At 37.0% G+C, this 19,853-nt stretch overlaps 1 protein-coding gene across 2 annotated transcripts in view; it reads left to right on the plus strand.

The window, feature by feature from the left end:
• The window catches only part of Ano3 (anoctamin 3), a 286,849-nt gene that overhangs the window by 178,801 nt on the left and 88,195 nt on the right, over positions 1-19,853 (plus strand). For both annotated transcript variants that reach the window (XM_074043012.1, XM_074043020.1), the window contains 3 exons: positions 6,359-6,480; positions 9,735-9,869; positions 15,858-15,954. In XM_074043012.1, the coding sequence (XP_073899113.1) occupies positions 6,359-6,480; positions 9,735-9,869; positions 15,858-15,954 (354 nt within the window). The remainder of the gene's footprint in view (positions 1-6,358; positions 6,481-9,734; positions 9,870-15,857; positions 15,955-19,853) is intronic.

The following is a 19,853-nucleotide window of genomic DNA, read 5'->3' on the forward strand; positions in this document are numbered from 1 at the left end:
AGGTATTAGATATTCTGACTGCAGCCCTCTGCATAGAAAGTGCATGCTTGCTCCAATTTAGGATTCACCATCACTCCAAACAGTCAGGTCCTTGGTTTGTGGCTACTTATTTAGGATAAAATTGAAAACAAATCCACAAGGCAAACTTGGAGTACATTATCTACTTGATTCCTGGCCAGATTTTTACCTCCCTGCCAGTTTCAAATAGAAATGCCTGCTCCAAATTGTGGAGTACCATGAGTGACATTTGAATTTGTCTTAACTTCTTCTTGTCTCCCCTCTATCCCTTGACATCTTTCTTAAGCGGATTTCACATTTTAACATAAAAATGAGGTCTTTTAGAGGTTTCACTTATGAACATTCAAAGCAATCACTCTCCTATTCATAAAGTTAAGACCAAGCACTCACAGAATATAATGTATTAAAATGTGGAGTCCTGCATAACCAATTATGGAAAAAATATATTAAAAATTTCCTATTTTTCAATGAACTCAATTGTTTTATATGGATGATTTTGTTTGATCCTTGAAACAACCTTTTAAGAAAGACAATATTGACTCCATTTTGTAAAGAGGCAATTGAGGTACAGAAAGGTTAAGCTTCAAAGGCAATGTTTTGAACCCAGGAAGCCAACATCCAATGGTTACACTATTTATAGAATATCTACTTATAGTAAGAACCAGAATAGCAACAGCAGGCAATATGTTTGTACATTTCAAGCACTGAACCCTCTGGGTGAGTTTTCCCTTTAGTCTAACAATAACAAGGAAAAGGTAATACTTATGTTTCCCATGTTAGATAAATAAACCTCAGAGAAATTAAATACCATTTCAAATACCACATGGTCAGTCAATAGTGAAGTGTTTTCAAATAGCAAATCTAAGACCCCAAGAGAGTTTTTTCTTTTTTTAGAAATAGAAGGTTTGTTTTAGCATACAAACAATTTGTTAAATGCTTCAAGTTTTGAAATATTTTACCTGTAGTTTTTAAAACATGACTAACATTAGAGGCTAAGGTCTCATACTTTTTAAATGAACACATACTCTCTTCCCTAACATTTAGAAAACTTTTCTATAACTAGGTCATTTCTTAAAGTAGAATAATAATTTTAATTACTTAACCAAAGATTACAATAATTTCTGTCATTGATAGTAAAGATACTCTTTTTATTAAAACACCTTAAGTTCCAAATAGTGAAACTTAAAAATTACTTTACTTTAAGTGAAATGAACCCCAATTTTTAAAAAAACAATTAAATAATGATTTTTTATTTACTTTTATTAGCATATAATTGTAAGGAACTGCTGAACAAAGACCATGCCACATGTAGAAAAGAATTTGTTAGAAGCACAGACTGATGGGCTGACTCTCAGGTCCAGAGTGCAGCAGCTCAGCTGGAATGGGTGGTGGGCTTTATAGGAGGGGCCATTCATCAAAGGAGATAGGGTTTCTGTTTCAGAGAACAACTAGGTTGTTGGGCCCTGATTGTCAGTGATCACCAGGTGGAATGGCTCAGTACATACAGCTAGTTGAAAAACAGGAAGTTTTCTGCAGTTTTGCAAGCAGGGAGATTTTGAAGCAGTTATGGGCAGGGGACCTGGTTTCAATGATAGCCTCAGGACTTTCTGCCTACCATATGGACGTCAGGGACCTAACATTCTAGCTTTTTGTTGGTAATATGGGTGCTGATTGATCTGGCTGCTTTCTGCTGAATGGGGGCATTGGGGAGGTTCTGGCTGGAATGTATGAGATCCCCGGGGACTAGAGGTGGGCAGTTTTCCTTAGGCCTCATTTGAAAATAAGGCCAGTTGTTGGTAGGCTGGAGAGGGTTGTAGTAGCATCTGGTGAAAATTCTGTCTGCTGAGCTCCCCTAGGTGATCCTAGAGGCATCTAAAAAGGCAAGGGATGATAAGGAGTAGGGAGAAAACGGCTGTCAAAGGTCACAACTGACAGTGCACACCTTTGATATATCAAAGATAAGGAAAATAGAAGATTGGCATCCCTTAGTTGAACAGAAGGTGGAGTTAAGCAGAGAATGTAGGTAAGCAGGAGTATTCTAAGGGCATGCCATCAGGAAGCAAGGTGGCAGGATTAAGGGGAGGGCAAGTCTGCAGGGTAACATCTGGATTTTCTATAAAAGTGAGGTGGAAAAGCTGTAATGTTGAAGGAGACAGGTTGGAGAGACAGCGGTGGGACAGGAGGTCAGTCATTCGGTGGGGGGACAGGACAGTGGTGGATTTCCCAAAAGTGAGTTTGGAGAATTCCTGAGTTAATAGAGCTGCTGCAGCCAAAGCAGACAGGCAAGGTTGCCAGCCCTTGATGACAGGGTCAAGCTGTTTGGATAAGTAGGCTACAGGAGCGAAGGTAAGACCCTTCATTTTTCCTAGAACTCCTAATGGCATTCCTCCCCTCTCAATGACATATAGCTTGAAAGGGTCATCTAGGTTTGGGAGAGAGAGAGAGCAGGGGCCTGGAAGAGGGCTTTTTGAAGTTTAAGAAAGGGAGTTTGATAGGTTCAGTTAGAGGGCCCCTTGCAGCTTCATAAAGGAGCTGGGCCAAGAGGGCAAAATTAGGAATCCTCTGGCCCTGAGGTAACCAGCCAGACCTGGGAAGGGAAGGGTGAAGGGGGATGATAAAGAAAGCATCCTTAAGATTGAGGACAGAAAAATAAGAGGTATCTGAAGGGATATGGGATAATAATGTATGTGGGTTGGGTACTACAGGATGAGTGGGAAGCACAGCCGAGTTAACAACTCTCAGGTCCTGAACCAATTTGTATGAGCCATCAGGTTTTAAGGCAGGTAGGATGGGGGTGTTACATGGGGAGTGGGTGGGCTTAAGAATCTCTTTGTCTAAGAGTTTGTCAATGAGGGGTTTTAGTCCCCACCTATGCTTCAGGGAGATGAGATATTGTGGCCTGTTTGGGTGAGTCTTAGGGTCTTTTAGATAGATTTTAATTGGTGGATGGTGGGAAACGACAGATGGAGAGAAGATATCCCAGACTGTTGGATTTACTATATTAGGAGAGATAGGGAGAGAGTTTGGAGCTGACAAGGGATGGCAATTTGTAAGTACCATTAGAAAAAGGACATGGGACTGGTCTTGAGTAGTGGGTGAGGTTGTAAAGGAGAAGGTGAAATGACGTTTGGAGAGAAGATCCCTTCCCAAAAATGGGGTGGGACAAGAGGGTAGGATAAGGAATGAATGTGTAAAGGGGACACCTGATAAGTAACAAAAGAGTGGACTAATAGTTTTTGGCTGGTAGAGGAGACTGTCCACCCCCACCACAGAGATCTGTGAAGGATAAAGCTTACCCAAAAAAGTCAGGTAGCACCAAGTAGGTGATTGAGGCCTACCTGCTACTTGGACGGTTACCCTGGGCTCCTCCAAGGTGATCTTGAAGGGGGCTGAGGTCCCAGGTCTGTGTCAGTCTTCTGCCACCAGGCCCAAGAGGTCCGTGAGGCCTTTAGTCTAGTAGGAATGGGGATGGGAGACTGACCTACATTGTGGAGGCAAAGAGGAGCAGTTGGCCCTCCAGTGTCCATTCTGGCCACATTGTGGACAGGGTCCTGGTGGCAGGCAAGGTGAAGGGCAGTTTTTTGCCCAGTTTTCCATCTGATTGCATTTGAAGAAGGCCCATGGAGGCATGCATTGTCCTGCCCTTTTTGAAGATGGTGGAGGTGACCTCAGGGCAGCCACCAAGAGCTGGGCCTTAAGGTGGTCTCGAGCCTCCTCTCAGTTGTTAAATAACTTAAATGCCATTTTCACAAGATCTCCTTGGGGGATTTGAGGACCATCCTCTGCCTGTTTAAGTATTTTTTCGAATATCAGGAGAGAATTGGGAAATAAAATGGGAGTTGAGAATAAGTATTCCTGCCCTTGAGGACAGATCAAGCTTCATACAGCGGGTTAGGTTTTTTGTCGGGTGTCTCAAAAAGTCAGTGGGGTTTTCAGTTGGACGCTGGATAACTTCTCTAAGCTTATCAAAATTAACTCTCCTGTGGGAATCAGATTGTAGCCCTGCAAGGAGGCAGCTGAGCATATAATTTTGGGCAGCCAGCATGGAGGGATCTTGATAGTCCCAATGTGGGTCCTCATGCGACACTGCCGTGGATCCCACCAGAAGAGTGAGATCAGTGCAGTGGACGTCATCAGCATGTGCCTTTCTGCCAAGCAAACTCTTTCCTTTTCATCTGAAGTTAAAGTGGAGGAAAGAATAACATATATATCATGCCATGTCATATCATATGCTTAGGTATTTGAATTCTTTAATATAAGAGGCTGAGTCATTAGAAAAGCCAAGTCTGTTTTCAATTTGAGAAAGGTCAGTCATGGAAAAGGGCACATGGACTCTGATAAAGCTGTCAGCTCCTACCACCTCCCAGAGTGGATATAGATGAACTGGGCATGCTTGGGAGGAGGTATGGGAGCAGGTATGGGATGCAGATGGGGAGGAGAAGGGTGAAGGTGTAGCAGGGGCTGAGGGTAATGGTGGTGGTGTTTGTGCCCGAGGGGCCAATGGCTCAGGGTCAATAGTGACTACTGTGGAAGAGGAATATGGTGGCAGATGTTTAGAAGAGTCAGCAGGAGTTGAAGAAGGGGGGTCTGAGTCATGGGAGGATGGGGTGGGAGAAGAGATTGGTGTAGAGGCCTGGTGGGAAGAGGAGTTGGGAGGCCGGCAGACAAAGCCTGTGAGGTCACAAGTAAGGTAAGAATCTTCAGGAGATGAGTTAGGAAGATTTTTAAATCTTGAAGGGGGGTTTGTTGCTGGCAAGGAGGATTTGAACAGTGTTAGAAGGTTGGAGCAGGGAGGATCAAGAGAGGAGAGAGAGAAAAGCTTGGACATACAGAATTTCGGACCACTTGCCATTGCAGGGCAGAAATTGTCAAGATCTATAAGTGTGTGAAAATAAAAAGTACCATTTTCAGGCCATTGAGATTGATTGTCTAGCTTGTACTGAGGCCAAACAGTGTTGCAGTAATAAATTAGTTGTTTAGGTTTTATATCTTGTTGGAGACCAAGGTTCCCGAGGGAGCAGAGAAGGCATCCCAAAGGCATGGACATGTCTAATTTAGAGTGTGTGGTCCCCATGGTGTGGCCAGGAAAGAGAAAGGAGAGAGAGAGTTAAGGTTTTAAGAAGAAGAAAAAAAAAGCTCATGCAGCATTGGCAGGCCAGTACAAACCCCAGGCCAAGTGCCCAAGTTTCCTCAGGTTGTCTGCCTTACAGCTGTAGTGGGCTTGGAGCTTTTCCTCAGGTTCCCAAGGGAGAAACAAGGTGAGAGAGAGAGACAGAGAGATAGAGAGAGAGAGAAGAAGGGGGAAGTGTTACCCAAACAGGTTCCCAAGGGTGGGTGTCCCTGGCCTGGGTCACCATCCACAGAGATGCCCAACTGGTTAGCCAGGCATCCCCATGCTAAGTGGAGGGGTGCCCCAGTGGGTGTAGCTGGCATACCTGGTGTAGCGCTATGACTTCCGAGACAGAGAGAGAACAGGCAGCTCCAAGAATGGTGACACTTACCGAGTCTGAGGTAAGTCATGTGGAGGGCAGAGGGAGAGAGGCTAATGGTGGATGGGAGAGCTGGCAAGGCAGTAAGGTCCAAGATCCACAGTCCATAGGCACATGGGTCAATTCAGCAGTCTGGGTCTGGGAGAGGGCAGGACACAAGGGGCAGGAATTGACCCCAAGTGAGAGTGTCTTGTTAGCCTCAGACCATGCCAAGTATAGAAAAGAATTTATTGGAAGCACAGACTGCTGAGCTGACTCTCAGGTTCAGAGTGTAGCAGCTCAGCTGGAATGGGTAGTGGGCTTTATAGGAGGGGCCATCCATCAAAGGAGGGAGGGTTTCTGTTTCAGAGAACAACTGAGTTGTTGGGCCCTGATTGTCAGTGATCACCAGGTAGAATGTCTTGGTACACACAGCTAGTTGAAAAACAGGAAGTCTTCTGCAGTTTTGCAAGCAGGTAGATTTTGCAAGCAGTTTTGGGCCAAGGGACCTGGTTTCAATGATAGCCTCAGGACTTTCTTCCTGCCCTATGGATGTCAGGGACCTAACAATAATAATTGTACAGGGGGATACACAGTGATATTTACATGTGTGCTTACAATATATCACCCCTCCATCATTCTCCCTCACCCCCCCCTTAAAACAATTTCAATAGATAAGACATAATTCTTAAGGAGCTATAAAAAATTTCAGTAACAGAAACATCTACCACATCATTCAGTGCTGGGTTTAAGTTTACAATCTCTGAAGCATTCAGAAGGTTACTAAGTTATTCCATAAGGGAAGAAATAGTTATTTGTTCAAGTTTTAGTAAAAGAGTGGGTACCAATTTATGTCATGTTATGTGTCTCAGGGAGCCTACAAAAGCAGCCTGCCCATCAAAACCCATGGACCTCAGAATAACAGGCATCTGTTGTATGAACGCTGGGCACGCTGGGGAATGTGGTACAAGCATCAGCCTCTGGATTTAATCAGGTACTACAATTGCACTGTTAATGGAGAGCAAATTGTGCTTTTTTATTCTCATTTTAGTATACTGGGAATTATTATTTCTTATACCTACCATGTTATCTATGTCAGCGAGAATACGTCTGAAAAGAAAGGAAACCACAATATGATTGTTTGATGTAAGGAACTTAATGCAGAAAATAGGTTGCACAGGGGACAGAAGAACTGAGATATCATACAAGGCTTTTGATTGTATATGAACTGAGATATCATACAAGGCAGTTGATTAACAACTGCCAAATGTACAAAATCCCCTAAGGATGGAAGGAAAACTGCATTCAATGTATTACAACAGTCCAGTGGCTGGGACACAGCATCAGTTGCACACCCTTGGGAAACACCAAGAAGAGGAAAAATATTATGGATTATCCGTTCCTTCTACTGCCAAGTCTTCCAGTACATCTTAGCCCACCTTAACTGTTAATATTTTACAAGGGAACTGAATAATCTACTACCCTATGAAAAAACAAAGCAAAGAGCAAAAAAATGGACCTGAGAAAGGAAAATGATATACAGCATTTATGTATAAATGGTCACCTATTAGTATTCACAGAGAACTGGACTCATCAGGACCCCTCTTCAGACATCAAATTACATGGATATTCAAGTACTTTATATAAAATGGAATGGTATCTGCATATAACCTATGTTCATCCTTACATATATTTTAAACTGTCTCTAGATTATTTACACTTAATATAATATTAATATCATGTACATAGTTGTTATACTGTATTATTTAGGGAATAATGGTAAGCAAAAATATCTGTATATGCTCAGTACAGACACAATTATACAGTCCTAAATACATTTTTTTATCTAAGTTGGTTTATTCTGTGGATGTAAAACCCAAGAATAGACAAAACTGACTATTATTCATATTATCTACTCCATTCCAGGAAGTATATTCCAGTGAGTAACTGATTTCAACTGGAATTAATCTTAAAACAGATACATCATGATCTATTTATTGCTGTCTCATAAAACCATATTTACTAGGAATTAAGAAAATTATTTTTAAGCAATATTTCAGTATCAATAACTATAGAACACATTGCTGTAGCTGCTTAGGGTAATTTCAGCAAGCATCCCACATTTTCAATAGTGTTATCCAACTGCTACTACTACTAATTCTTTGCTAACAAAGAAGGGTAATTTGTCTTAGAAAAATCATATATTTGTCTCTCAGTTGCTAAGGGGAGTGTGTCATGAAAACCTACCCAAGAATTCTGTAAAACAGTATAGATGTTGCTGTGATCTAGGAATTTAGCTGCTACCAAAATTGAGATGGTGGTGGGGAAAAATGTCATGCATAGGATTTGTACAAGGTTTAGTTTTATACAATCAGAAAGATGGTTTGTCTGTAACTGTGCAATTTTTGGAATTAAGTTGTTTTTAAAACACATAATTCTGAGGGCATGACTCTTTTTTGTGTTGCTTCCAACAAAATACACAAACACACACATACAGATACACACGCACACAAACACTCACTTTGATCATGGATGTTAGAGACTCAGAGCATTATCATGGTTGGAAAGAAAGCTCCTTAGCAGTGGATGGAAACTAACAGGCCATCAATTCATTTTATTTTTTTAATAAACAATTATTTCTAGAGAGTTGTTTGCATTATTTTCCAATTTTAAAAATGGATTCAAACATTTCATAACCAAATCTATCTATTTTCAATCTATTTTTATAGAAAATTATTTGAAACTAAAATAGTACATTTTAAGCATTCATCAGCTACAAAACCTACTTAAAAAACATTGTTATTTGAAAAAAAATTTACAACAGAAAACAGAGTTTAAATTTAAGAACAAAGTTGTTGAATTAAGAGATTAGTTCTAAAACAATAGATTTCATTATTTGTTTATTTTATAATAGAAGTTTTTTCAACAGCAGAAGAGATCATCAAATGAAATGTTATGTGAGATGTTACTTTGTAAAAGAGATAAAGACAGAGTAGCAATAATTGAAGTATGGTGAGAAGTTATGGCAATGGTACGCTCTCTTCCTCCTTTGCTCTGTTGTGGTTTTGTTATACCTTCCAGAAACAATTAGACATCACAGGATATTGTGAATATAGTACTCTAGGTAAGGGACATTTCATCAATCTTTCTTTGTCTACAGCTAGGTTCTCCAGCTCCTAAAACAGATTTGAAATCTGTCTTTTACTGAGGTGTTATATAATATCTAGTAATATTGTGCCTCTTCTTAACCTTCAACAATGTGTGATTAAATTCTCAGTATAATTCTGTCTGAGCAGTTTGGTCTCTGCAGTCCTCGGTCATCACTTTTATAAAAATATTCCATTGTTTGTAAATGTTCTAAAATCCCTGCTCCACCCCACTGAGGAACACTCGTTTAAGGAAAAAGTGGCTTTATTTTTGCAATACCTGTTAATATAATACGCTTCAGTTTCAAGTAGAAACTTATCATTGTATAAGAAATAAATATACCATTGAGTGATGTTGCCTGGGTGAAATAAATAAAAGGAAAAAGTTGGATAAACTTGCTTAATGATGGATGACTTTAAGTCTAAGCCTGATGAAAATAGTATAAAATTTAACTGACACAATACAGAGAATGAAGTACAAAGCAAATAGTTTCTAGGAAAAGAATCTTTATAAAGAAAAAAAGACAAAACAACTTTCTTCCCAGCAATAATCACTGTTCAGTTCAATATTCCCTAATGAACTTTGACATACTATTCTTTAAATCAAGAGCTGGAGAAAAACATTGTGTGTGAAGTAACCATGTTTAGAAGATGAAGACCTAACAGAAGTAGAGAAGTCAGCAAACTTATGTTGTTTTTACCAGACCTTTATAAACTACATTACCATTCAAATTGGCGGTAGGCTAAGGTAAAGAAAGAACAAGTGGTGTTTTTCTAATTTACGCAAAAACGATATGGGTTAGCACAGGTCTGTGATATAAAGACTAAAAAGGATGCTGCTAAGAAGATGGAGGAAGGAAACAATTGGGGTATAAAAAGCCTATGAGCCATATTAAGAAATTTGGAAAATAAATAGATACAGTTAACAAAAGTAAGCATCATCACCAGTATAATATACATTAACGAGCAGGAATATCAGATACCCTAGATGGAGTTGAAGAGGAACTGGGCTGGGAGCCTGTTCCATATGAAATTCTCAATTGTTGTGGTATCAATGTTTTTCTTGCTTTAACTCAAGGTAAAGATTTGCTTTCTTACACAGGCTGTACTTTGGTGAGAAGATTGGGCTGTACTTTGCTTGGCTGGGGTGGTATACTGGAATGCTGATTCCCGCAGCAGTTGTTGGCCTGTGTGTTTTCTTCTATGGATTAGTTACAATGAATGAAAGTCAAGTAAGGTAAGTTATTAAGAGACTTATTGCAAAGGTTTGGTCTGTCTTTTTTCTTTCATGGTACTAGGGTTTGAACTCATCAACTTTTCTTCTAAGTGGGGAAAGCTGAAGTATCATGCAAAAAAAGTATTAAAATTTAATTCATTTCCTGTTTTTGATGTTTTAAATAGGAAAGAAAAAAGTTCATTTTGATACTTTTATATGAAAATTCTTTTAAATAAGTTCCATGACTATTTATCTTTGTACTAAATTTTTCTTTCCAGTATATGAAACATAACCTAAAAATAGTAGCAAGAATTTGACAAAAGTCAAATATGTCAGAAGGGTAATTCTTTTGTTAAAACTAGAGTGACTCAAGATTAGAAAAAAGAACAAATTATTCCTAGAAATAATGCATTATTATTCCGTAGAGATAAGTCTCCCTAAGGTAAAATGAATCTTAGTAGATGTATTCTTTAATAAAATTACAAATATTTCACCAAGTTCAACTTTGTGCGATCAAATTCAAAACATAAAGAAGCACCTTCCCCACGTCCACATTTTTCTTTAAGCTCAGTACTTTCTTTTCCTTAGGTCCATCTTTTAACCATGTGCTTGTACTGGCAGTACCATGACTCCATGACAGCTAATTCTAATGTGAAATATTTCTTCTTCTTTTTTTCTTTTTGCTGGTGCAAGGGATTTTCTTTTCCTTTTTTTTCTTTCTTTCTTTTTTATTGTTGTGCTCGGGGTACATTGTGGCATTTACGAAAGTTCTTATTTTGTATATTGGATATCTCCAATATATCATAGTTGAATTCACCCCCTCCATCATTCTCCTTTATCCCCCTTCCCTCATACCTGGAATAGTTTCAACAGGTATCATTTTTCCATTTACATACGTGTGTACACAGTATTTGTACTATTTTCACCTTCCCATGCTCTTTCCCCACTTCTTTCCCCCTCCCACTGGAACCAACTGCCCACCCCAGGCACTCCTATTCTCCAATTTTGTAAAAGAAAAAAAATTGACATTTTTGTTTAAGTTAGCCATACAGGGAGTTTCCTTGTGACATTTTCATGTATATATGTATTATAACTCAAATTGGTTCATCTCCTCTATTTTTCTTTTTCTACCTTAGTCCCCTTCCTATAGTGATTTCAATAGGTTTAAAAATTCTATATTCATTCTTGTATAGGAAGTACAGCAACCATACTTTACTCTCTTAGGTAATATGAGAATCTTAAAGCTACTTTCCCTGAATTTCATATATATATATATGAAACAAAGTATCTTCATTGAGTTGAGTCCTATTCAATAACCAAGTTCCTTGATTTGATATCTCAGAGTCATCTTGTTCTTCATAATGCCAAGTAAGAATTAGCATGAAAACAAAGAAACACCTGCTGCTCATAAGGATTTCATCTAGTCAAAAGTTTGCTTCAGAGTTTTTCAGACTTGCACTCTGGAAGGCAGTATGTTCCTGGACAAACTTCTGCCCACTCTAGATATCCCTCTATGCTGTTGAGTCAGTAATCTCAGAAGCTCAGAGGACAGGTAGTAATTTGGAGTTACTGTGTCTTGAAAAGAAAAGCACTCTTTTTTGATTAATTAACAAATGTGGAAAATAACTCTGATAACTACTGCTCAAGGTGGTTCCCAGGAAAACATATTAACAAAGTCTTACCATGAACTATACACTCCTCCCTCCACACCTACAAAGTTGAAAATGAACAAAAGGGAATAGATTTACTGATCTTATTGATTTATTGTACCAGTGGAGTAAATTAGGCTCTCTTGTATGAAATAACTATTCTTTAACCTTTAGTACAGAAGTGTATTTAAAAGGCATTAGCAAACTCTTTTCTTTAGTCCTTTATGGTATTATATTACTGCTACCGCTGTCACACTATAATTAAGATCCTGTCAGACTTTCTATTCTAAACCAAGATAAGCAGCACTGAATATCTTGACTTTCAAAATTTGGGGACTGAAATTTTCCATTCAAGGTGTCAGACATGGTTGAGTCGTAGGTGTTATTTTGGTGGGGGGTGGGCAGGAGACTGGGTTTTATTTTGCAGTGATTCATATTAGGCTTTTTTATTAAGTTCCTTTTTGTTTACTGCAAGGTAGTGAAATGTTAAAAAGCTGGAGATGTGGTTCTGCTTATTTTGTTTGCATAGGATATAGCCAACTAAATTACAATCTTATTTTTCAATTGCCCTAATTAATTATTGGAGTACATAAAAGTCAAGTTTCAGATTATTGAATGGATGCAAACATGCACGTAAGTACATGTATGCAGTGGTCCTATGTAGCCAAATGTGATTATATCTATGCATTGGAGAGAACATATCACAGGCTTTAACAATTAATAAGCAATACATCTGCCCTGATTCTCATGGCGCTGGTTTCAAAACCCATTCAAAGAGCAAAACCTAGTTTTCTGGCCCATTCTTGCCTCTTTGACATCAGAACTCACCCAGAAATGTGTGCAATCCTCAGCATTAACCAGATTTACAAAGCTGTTGCTTCTTAGAGAACCTCCAAGTCCTCTCCTATTTCTCTCCTTAGATATTATAGTATCTTCCATTTGTCAGGTGCCAGTAGTGTGCCAGGTAGAATATCCCAGTTACTATTCTCATCTACAGACAAATAAATTCTTCAAAAAAGTAAGTAATTTACCCAGGAGACTATATCTATTAAGGGATCAACTAAATTTCAAACCTATATCTGATTCTTTTTTTGTGAAAAAATGTCAGAACATTTAACAATAGATGTATTCTGTCAATAAAATTTTACATACACAACACAGTTTAGGTGCAATTTAACTGAGAACTCTGGAACTCATTTATCTTACACAAGTAAAATTTTATACTGATTGAGCACCAATTCTCTGATCCTCTTTTTCCCACAGTTCCTACAAATCACGAATGTACTCTCTTTAGTTGTATGAGTTTGACTATTTTAGATACAGCATAAAAGTGGAATATACAGTATTTGCCTTTCTACAAATGGCTATTTCATTAAATATAATGTACTCCAGGTTTATCTATGTTGTTGTATAGGGTAGAAGTTCTTTCTTCTTTAAGGCTATATAATACTGAATCATACATATATGCTATGTTTTCTTTATCAATTCATCAGTCAATAGAAATTTGGGTTTCTGTATCTTTGGAATTTTTAATAAAATTTCAGTGAACAGAGCACAGCTCTTCAAAATCCTAATTTTATTTATTTTGGAAATATATTTAGAAAGATTACTAGGTCAGTAGGTAGTTCTGGGTATTTTTTATACTTTTTGAGGACTTTACACACTCTTTTTCCATAGCAGTACAACATTTGGAATTCTTACAATATGCAAAGTTTTTAATTTCTCTACATCCTCATCAATGCTTCTTTTCTGTGTTATTTTTAAAATATAACACAAAATGTAGTCTGGAGTGTAGCTTAGTGGTAGAACACTTGTAATTAATTAACACATGATTAAAGCACCAGGTTTAATCCCCAGCACTCCCAAAGTAATAAAACATAATACTAATCCTAATATGCATGGAAACTCTTTTTTCTGGGGTTCTCATTGTGGTTTTGATTTGCATTTTCCTTATGATTATATCTGATTTTAAAACCAATGTTTTAGACATAATGTTATATTGCTTTTCCTTTGTACTTACTTTTCTGCTATTCTCCACAAATGTATATCACCAAGCAGGAATTTCCTGTTCTATGTTTTGTCATGTTAGCTCAGTCCCTAGAAACACTGGGACCCTGGAATGAAGGGTCCAAACATCCATCCCCACTAGACATTTTGCTCCTTTCTTTAAATGGTAGTAATTGTTAGTCTTTCCAATCATCGTTTGATATGCATATCTTGCATAGACAGAAAACAAAAAAAAAATTCACAACTAGAGTGGAAGTTTAGATTATCATACTCTTCAAATAAATTAAGAAACTTCGTGATGGAACATCTACCCCCCTCTAGTGGTTAAGTGAAGTCAAAGAAACTTGTGATACTCAAATTATTATAGGCTGGGAAATTATGCTGTCAAAAATAATTAATACTTTTATGCTATGTGTTTAATAAAGCTTTGAACAACAAACAGAAAGGGAATTTAATGATTATGCCAGGGGAAACAGGACCCAGTCTAATTGCTGGGATTTGAGTCTTATTACTTTGATAAATCCATGGTCCTGTTTGACCATTTGGAATGTGAGAAGGTAGTAAAGATGGTGTAATGTAAACAACTCTAATGCCTTTTCTGTAGGAGCCTTGAGGGCTGGACAAATTGTGGCATTAGTAAAATATAATGAATTAGGATAGTAAACCTACTTACTTAAAGTAAGTAAACTTACTTTAAACTTTTCTTTTTCAAGAACTGTGCTAATTTTTCTTGTCTCTAAGAATTAGTAGTATTGCTAAGAGGCAATGTAATCTTTTCTTCCTTTTAGGTTTTAAATTGCATGTTTTACTTGTTTCCTCCTACCTTACTAGCAAGATGAGGATGAGAGTGTAGTATATAAGACACATTATCATCATTTATCAATTATTGTTGATAGAAAAATTCCTTTTAAATATGAAATTACTGTATTGTTCTTTGAGACATGCTATGGTTGATGCAGAGCTGGATCTATAATCAGAAAATCCTAAGCTTATATCCCTAAAGTACCTCTTGCTAGCTCTTGAGCAAGTCACTTAAATAAAACATTTGTTTCCTCTGCTTAATAAATTGCCATTATCTGGTCTTTGGATGAAGACTAAGCAATTTAATGAGCATGAGTCTATCTCTGCCCTCTGTAAACCACTGTGTGTAAATCATCCTTATGTGTATCACTGCTTACTATGTATTCTCATTTTGACTTGAGGTTATAACCATCTCACACTTAAAATACACATGCAGGGTTTTTTTGTTTGAGCATAGACATTTTTTAAAAACAGGAAATCTTGCTGTAAACATTACCAATTAAATTTGTATCAATAGTTGTATTTCCAGACATAGTTTCTAAAGCCTTTCTTTTCAACATTTCCAGAGTAGATTTATTTAAAGAAAATTTACTACAAGACACAAAGTGGGAAAAGGCTACCTATGGCAGATAAAGGCACAAAACATCTAAAGAATAGATTGTTGTGAGCTCTGAGTATACAAGGCTTTTCAGAAATTGCTGTTGATTCCCTATTCTTGTCATGAAGCCATCTATGATGTATGCTGAGATTTTCAAGGGTCAGTGGCCACAAAATGGAAGAGATAAATGTCATAAAATTTTATCCTCATTGGAAATATACTTAAGAAAAAAAAACTATGTCATCATGACCGTGTGTGTCAAGGCACCACACATACAAAATAACCCCTTCAATTCCCAGAAAACTTTGTGCACCAATGTTATGTCCTGCAGTGTGGGTCGTAAATTGTATGATCACTAGACCTGAGAGGTCAGAATAGTCAGGTTTGAGTCCAGCTCAGCCCCTTCCAAATCTGTGTACTTGGTTAAATCTTCTTTGGTTGCCAGATGTAGTGAATACTCCTACAATTCCAATCTTGAGGAGGCTAAGGCAGGAAGATCATGAGTTTGAGGCCAGTCTACACTACATAATGAAACCCTGTCTCAAACAAAACAACCAAACTCATCAACAAGCAAAACACTTCATTGATATACCTCACAAAATTATTCTGAGTGCTCTGGGATCATAGGGAAAAGTATCTTTATAAACAAACAAATGGAAGCCCAAGTGTCACACCAAGTAAAATACAACCTATTATCATTATAATATCTTGACAGAGTTTTCTAAAATCAAAGAGACAAACAAAACCCTGTGTCACAAATACTGAATACTGAAGGTAAGCCATAGTGTAAAGACTGTCCATACTGCTCACCATTCCCCACTATTTCTGTTCTTCCCTTTCCCTCCATGCCTTGCTCCTTCCATCAGGGTTTGCTCCAGGGGCTAAGAGAATTTTCTAGAGACAGAAGTTCATGGTGTTTTGTTTTGCCTTGCTTTGTTTCTTTCATTTCTCAAGCCAAGAAATTTGTAAAGCAACAGAAGTCTTCATGTGCCCTCTGTGTGACAAGAACTGCTCACTGCAAAGACTCAATGACAGCTGCATCTATGCCAAGGTGAGTGTAGACCTTCATATTCTCCTCCTGAGCTCCGATTTATCTCATAATCAAGCATTAAGAAATTCTCCACTAAATGTCTTTTTATCAAAATTTAATGATCCCCAAAATTTCAACAATCATTAGGGTCACTGACAACTGAAAAAATATCAGTTTGCTGAAATTGCAAAGACAGTATATGTTTATTTTAATATCTTTGTCTCCTTTGTTCTTATAACTGACAGTTACCATTAGAGACACAAACTTCCATTTGAAATTCTATCTAGATTCTTTCCATGAGAAAAATATTTTCATTACCAATGACTAAATTCTATCTTCCATGAAAACTCAGGAGGTTAAAATACTTCTAATTGTACAGAGAAAATAAAATAGTAGGCCAAAAACTCCCAAATTGCTACTTGTTAAAATCACCGGAGGGTTTTTAAAACTTGAAGGTCAGACCACACCCAAGAGCAAACAACTCAAAATCTTTGGGTATAGATATCAGGATATTCTAAAATTTCCCACTTGATCTCAATGTACATGCAAATTAAAGAAGCACTGACTTTTACAATGACAATTTTTTATTTGTAACATACTTTTATTGAAGTAAAATTAACTTATAGTAAAATATATGCTTTTGAAGTATATAAATTGACACATTTGTTATATGTTCTGGTGAAATCATCAACACAGTAAAGATAATGAACATATCTGACCTCCAATAGTTTCCGTTCATCCTCTTATAATCCCTGCCTCTCACCCCTCTCTAAACATCTGTGCTCAGGAGGCCAAATGTTTTCTGTCATTACAGATAAGTCTGTATTTTCTGGACTCACATGTATATGAAGTCATATGTCATGTAATATTTCTGAGCATTTCTCTTTAGTGCTGAGTATTATGTCTATATCAGAGTTTGTTTATTCAAACAATCTATTGAGATGTTTCAAATCATTGACTATTTTAAGTAAAGCATCTGTAAAACATTCATCTATAGGTTGTCCCAAGCAAATACTAACATTTCTCTTGTGTAAATATCTAGGAGTGGAATAGCTAGATCATGTGATAGGTATATGGTTAACCTTTGTGTTAGACTATTTTCTGTTAATATGATGAACTATCTGAAGCAGCCTACTTTATGAAGAGGCTTATTTTAGCTAATGGTTCTGGAGGTACAAGGTTGAAGGACCTTATGTAGTAATGGCCTTGTTACTGTCAGAATCCTGAAATGGTGCAAAGAAGCATCACTTATCAGGAGAAAAATAAGGCATGTCCATGTGTGTTTGTGTCTGGCTGGTCACTGTCCCAGAATTCAATCATAAAGGCTCCATTTCAGTGACCTTATCTAATTCTAATCACTTCCAAAAAGCCCTATTGCTAGCCAACGTAGTCAAATTAAATTTCTACCCTCTTAAGACTTCATAATACTTCATAATAAAAATTAAGTTTCCACACAATTGGAAATTTTGTGTCCAAACCACAGCAAACATTTTAAAACTGCCAATCAAAACTTTTCCAAAGTAAGGGCTACTTGGGCGATGGAGATCAGGAGGATCACAGATCAAGGCCAACTCAGGCAAAAAGTTCGCAAAACCCCATCTCAGCCAATGGCTGGGCTCAGTGGTGCACACTTGTCATTCCAGCTACACAGAAAACATAAAAAGGAAGATCACAGTCCAGGTTGGTCTGGGCAAAAATGCAAGACTCTATTATAAAAACAATAAAGTAAAGAAAAAGAAAAAAAGGACTGAGGGCATGGTTCGCGTGCTAGAATATCTGACTAGCGAGCATAAGGCCTTGTCTCACACCCCCAAATACCACCAAAAAAATTAAAAATAATTAGCTGACTTTTCCAAAGTGGTTTACCATTTCCATATAGTCAGTGAGCCTCAATATGGTAAAGCTACTTTCAAACATAATGATTTTATTAGATGTCCATCTCATTGTGGCTTAGTGACTTGTAAATCATTTGATTAGATGAGATGGGCTTGCTTTTAAAGTATTTGAGTTGAAACACAGCAGCGCTCTGTCTAGAACTAAATTTTCTCAAAAAAAAAAAAAAGCAAGATTTCTCTGTGTACTGTGTACTCTGCTAGTGTTCTGTGAATGATGAGGATTTCCAGTCTGGTTGACAGAAATAGTTGCTACTGAAATTCTCATACTTTCAGGAAATTTTTAACTTGGTCTCAGGTAACTCCCTCACACTCATGCACAGTGGGTGCTGGCTGGCTTGTCCCATTCTACATCTTTAGAACTCTTTTAGGGAAGTAACTTAAGCAGTAATAAGCCTCACCTTATTTGCTTTTTATGGGTCATTTTTGTTTCCTGATGTCCACGCTCTTAAAACCTGTTGCTTTACACATTTTGTGGATTTTTCCTTGCAACATAAGGGTATAATTGAGCCATCTTCCTTTAGCTTTTCTAGAAGTAGAGGTTTCTATACAATTAATTTTAACAAGGCTGGTTGTAAAACTAATAAACATTTCTAAACAAGACTAAAATTTAGTAAAATTAGCATCTAAAGGAGAAACGCTATTTGTTTATATTGTAATTTCTAAAATATGCTTATTTTTAAATTCTTTTAAATGTTCCAAAATGTTTTACATTTTGCAAAATCCCAGTGTATTAGAGTTATTGGATATATATACACATTTCCCTTGTTAGCTCATGAATTTCTAAAACATATGGTAGCCAGAGATACCAAAAACTCCAAATATATTTTATTTCTAGGTGAATTTTTTTTTTGACAAACCTAATACAGTGCATTATCATTATCTGAACATTAAGTGCAAAATCATCCATAAATGACAGAGTGAAAAAGTGATAAATCTGTGCAAAAACACACTAAATCTTGGGGGCTTTTGCAAATGTGCAGTAAATACACTATACTTTTCTGACTAGACAAAAGGATGCATAAAGACATGACTCAGAATTCTCTTAACTCTTACAAGGGAGGTGAAAAAGTTGGCTACCAGGAGAAAATATTACCTTATGCAACTATACAAGAAATAAAACCCACCTGGATAAAATATTTTATGTTTTGCACTTTCCTAGTTAAAATAAAATGTAGCTACTTGTTTTATACCATGAAAATTACAACTCTTGCTTCACTGGATGGAAAGAAACACTCTTTTTTATAGCCAACAGTCAAGGTTGACGTAGTCACATGGTCCTCTAGTTACATGATTTAGCAAGTCATCAGTTCAATTCCTTGTGAAACTCTTCACTACTTGTTACAAGCAATGGGAAATTAAACCTACCATACTGTTTTTGAAAAGTACATGTGTGTATATTTCCTTTATAATAGAGGATGTGTTTGCGTGGGGAAAAATGGTCCCATCATATGATGAAAATTATGTCAAAGTACATTACTATTTCCTTTAATGACTATTTTAATTTTTAATACTTAAAAGTATGAGTGTTAACAAATATTTTGCAGAGGCTGGGGATCAAGTGGTAGAGCATTTGTCTAGAATGTGTGAGGCCCTAGTTTAAACCCCAGGACCACAAAATATATTGCAATTTAATAATTTAGTGGGATTTTTACACTCATTTAAAAGTACTAACTACAGTATCAAATCTTAGGATGCTAGGATTTCTCATCAAGATGAAATAACTAGAAAGTACTAAAATTTTTATGTAAAAATGTCTCAACCCTTGAAATGAGTCCCATTTATAATCATTGTTTTCTAGATTTTTAACTTTTTTAATTTCTGCAGTAATTATTCAATACTTATTAGGAGGTTCAGACTGTACATTGATATTGAGACTGCAACAGATATAGGAGAGTGTTTTTTTCCTTAGGAAACTTCATAGAAGAGTCTGGGTAAGAGGACACATCAGAATCACATAGAACATTTGTTAAAAAGCAGATCCTGGGACTCACATTCTGAAAGTCAAAATTAATGGGTAAAGGATGA

This window comes from Castor canadensis, chromosome 1 (assembly GCF_047511655.1).
Source record: "Castor canadensis chromosome 1, mCasCan1.hap1v2, whole genome shotgun sequence".
Taxonomy (NCBI): Eukaryota; Metazoa; Chordata; class Mammalia; order Rodentia; family Castoridae; genus Castor; species Castor canadensis.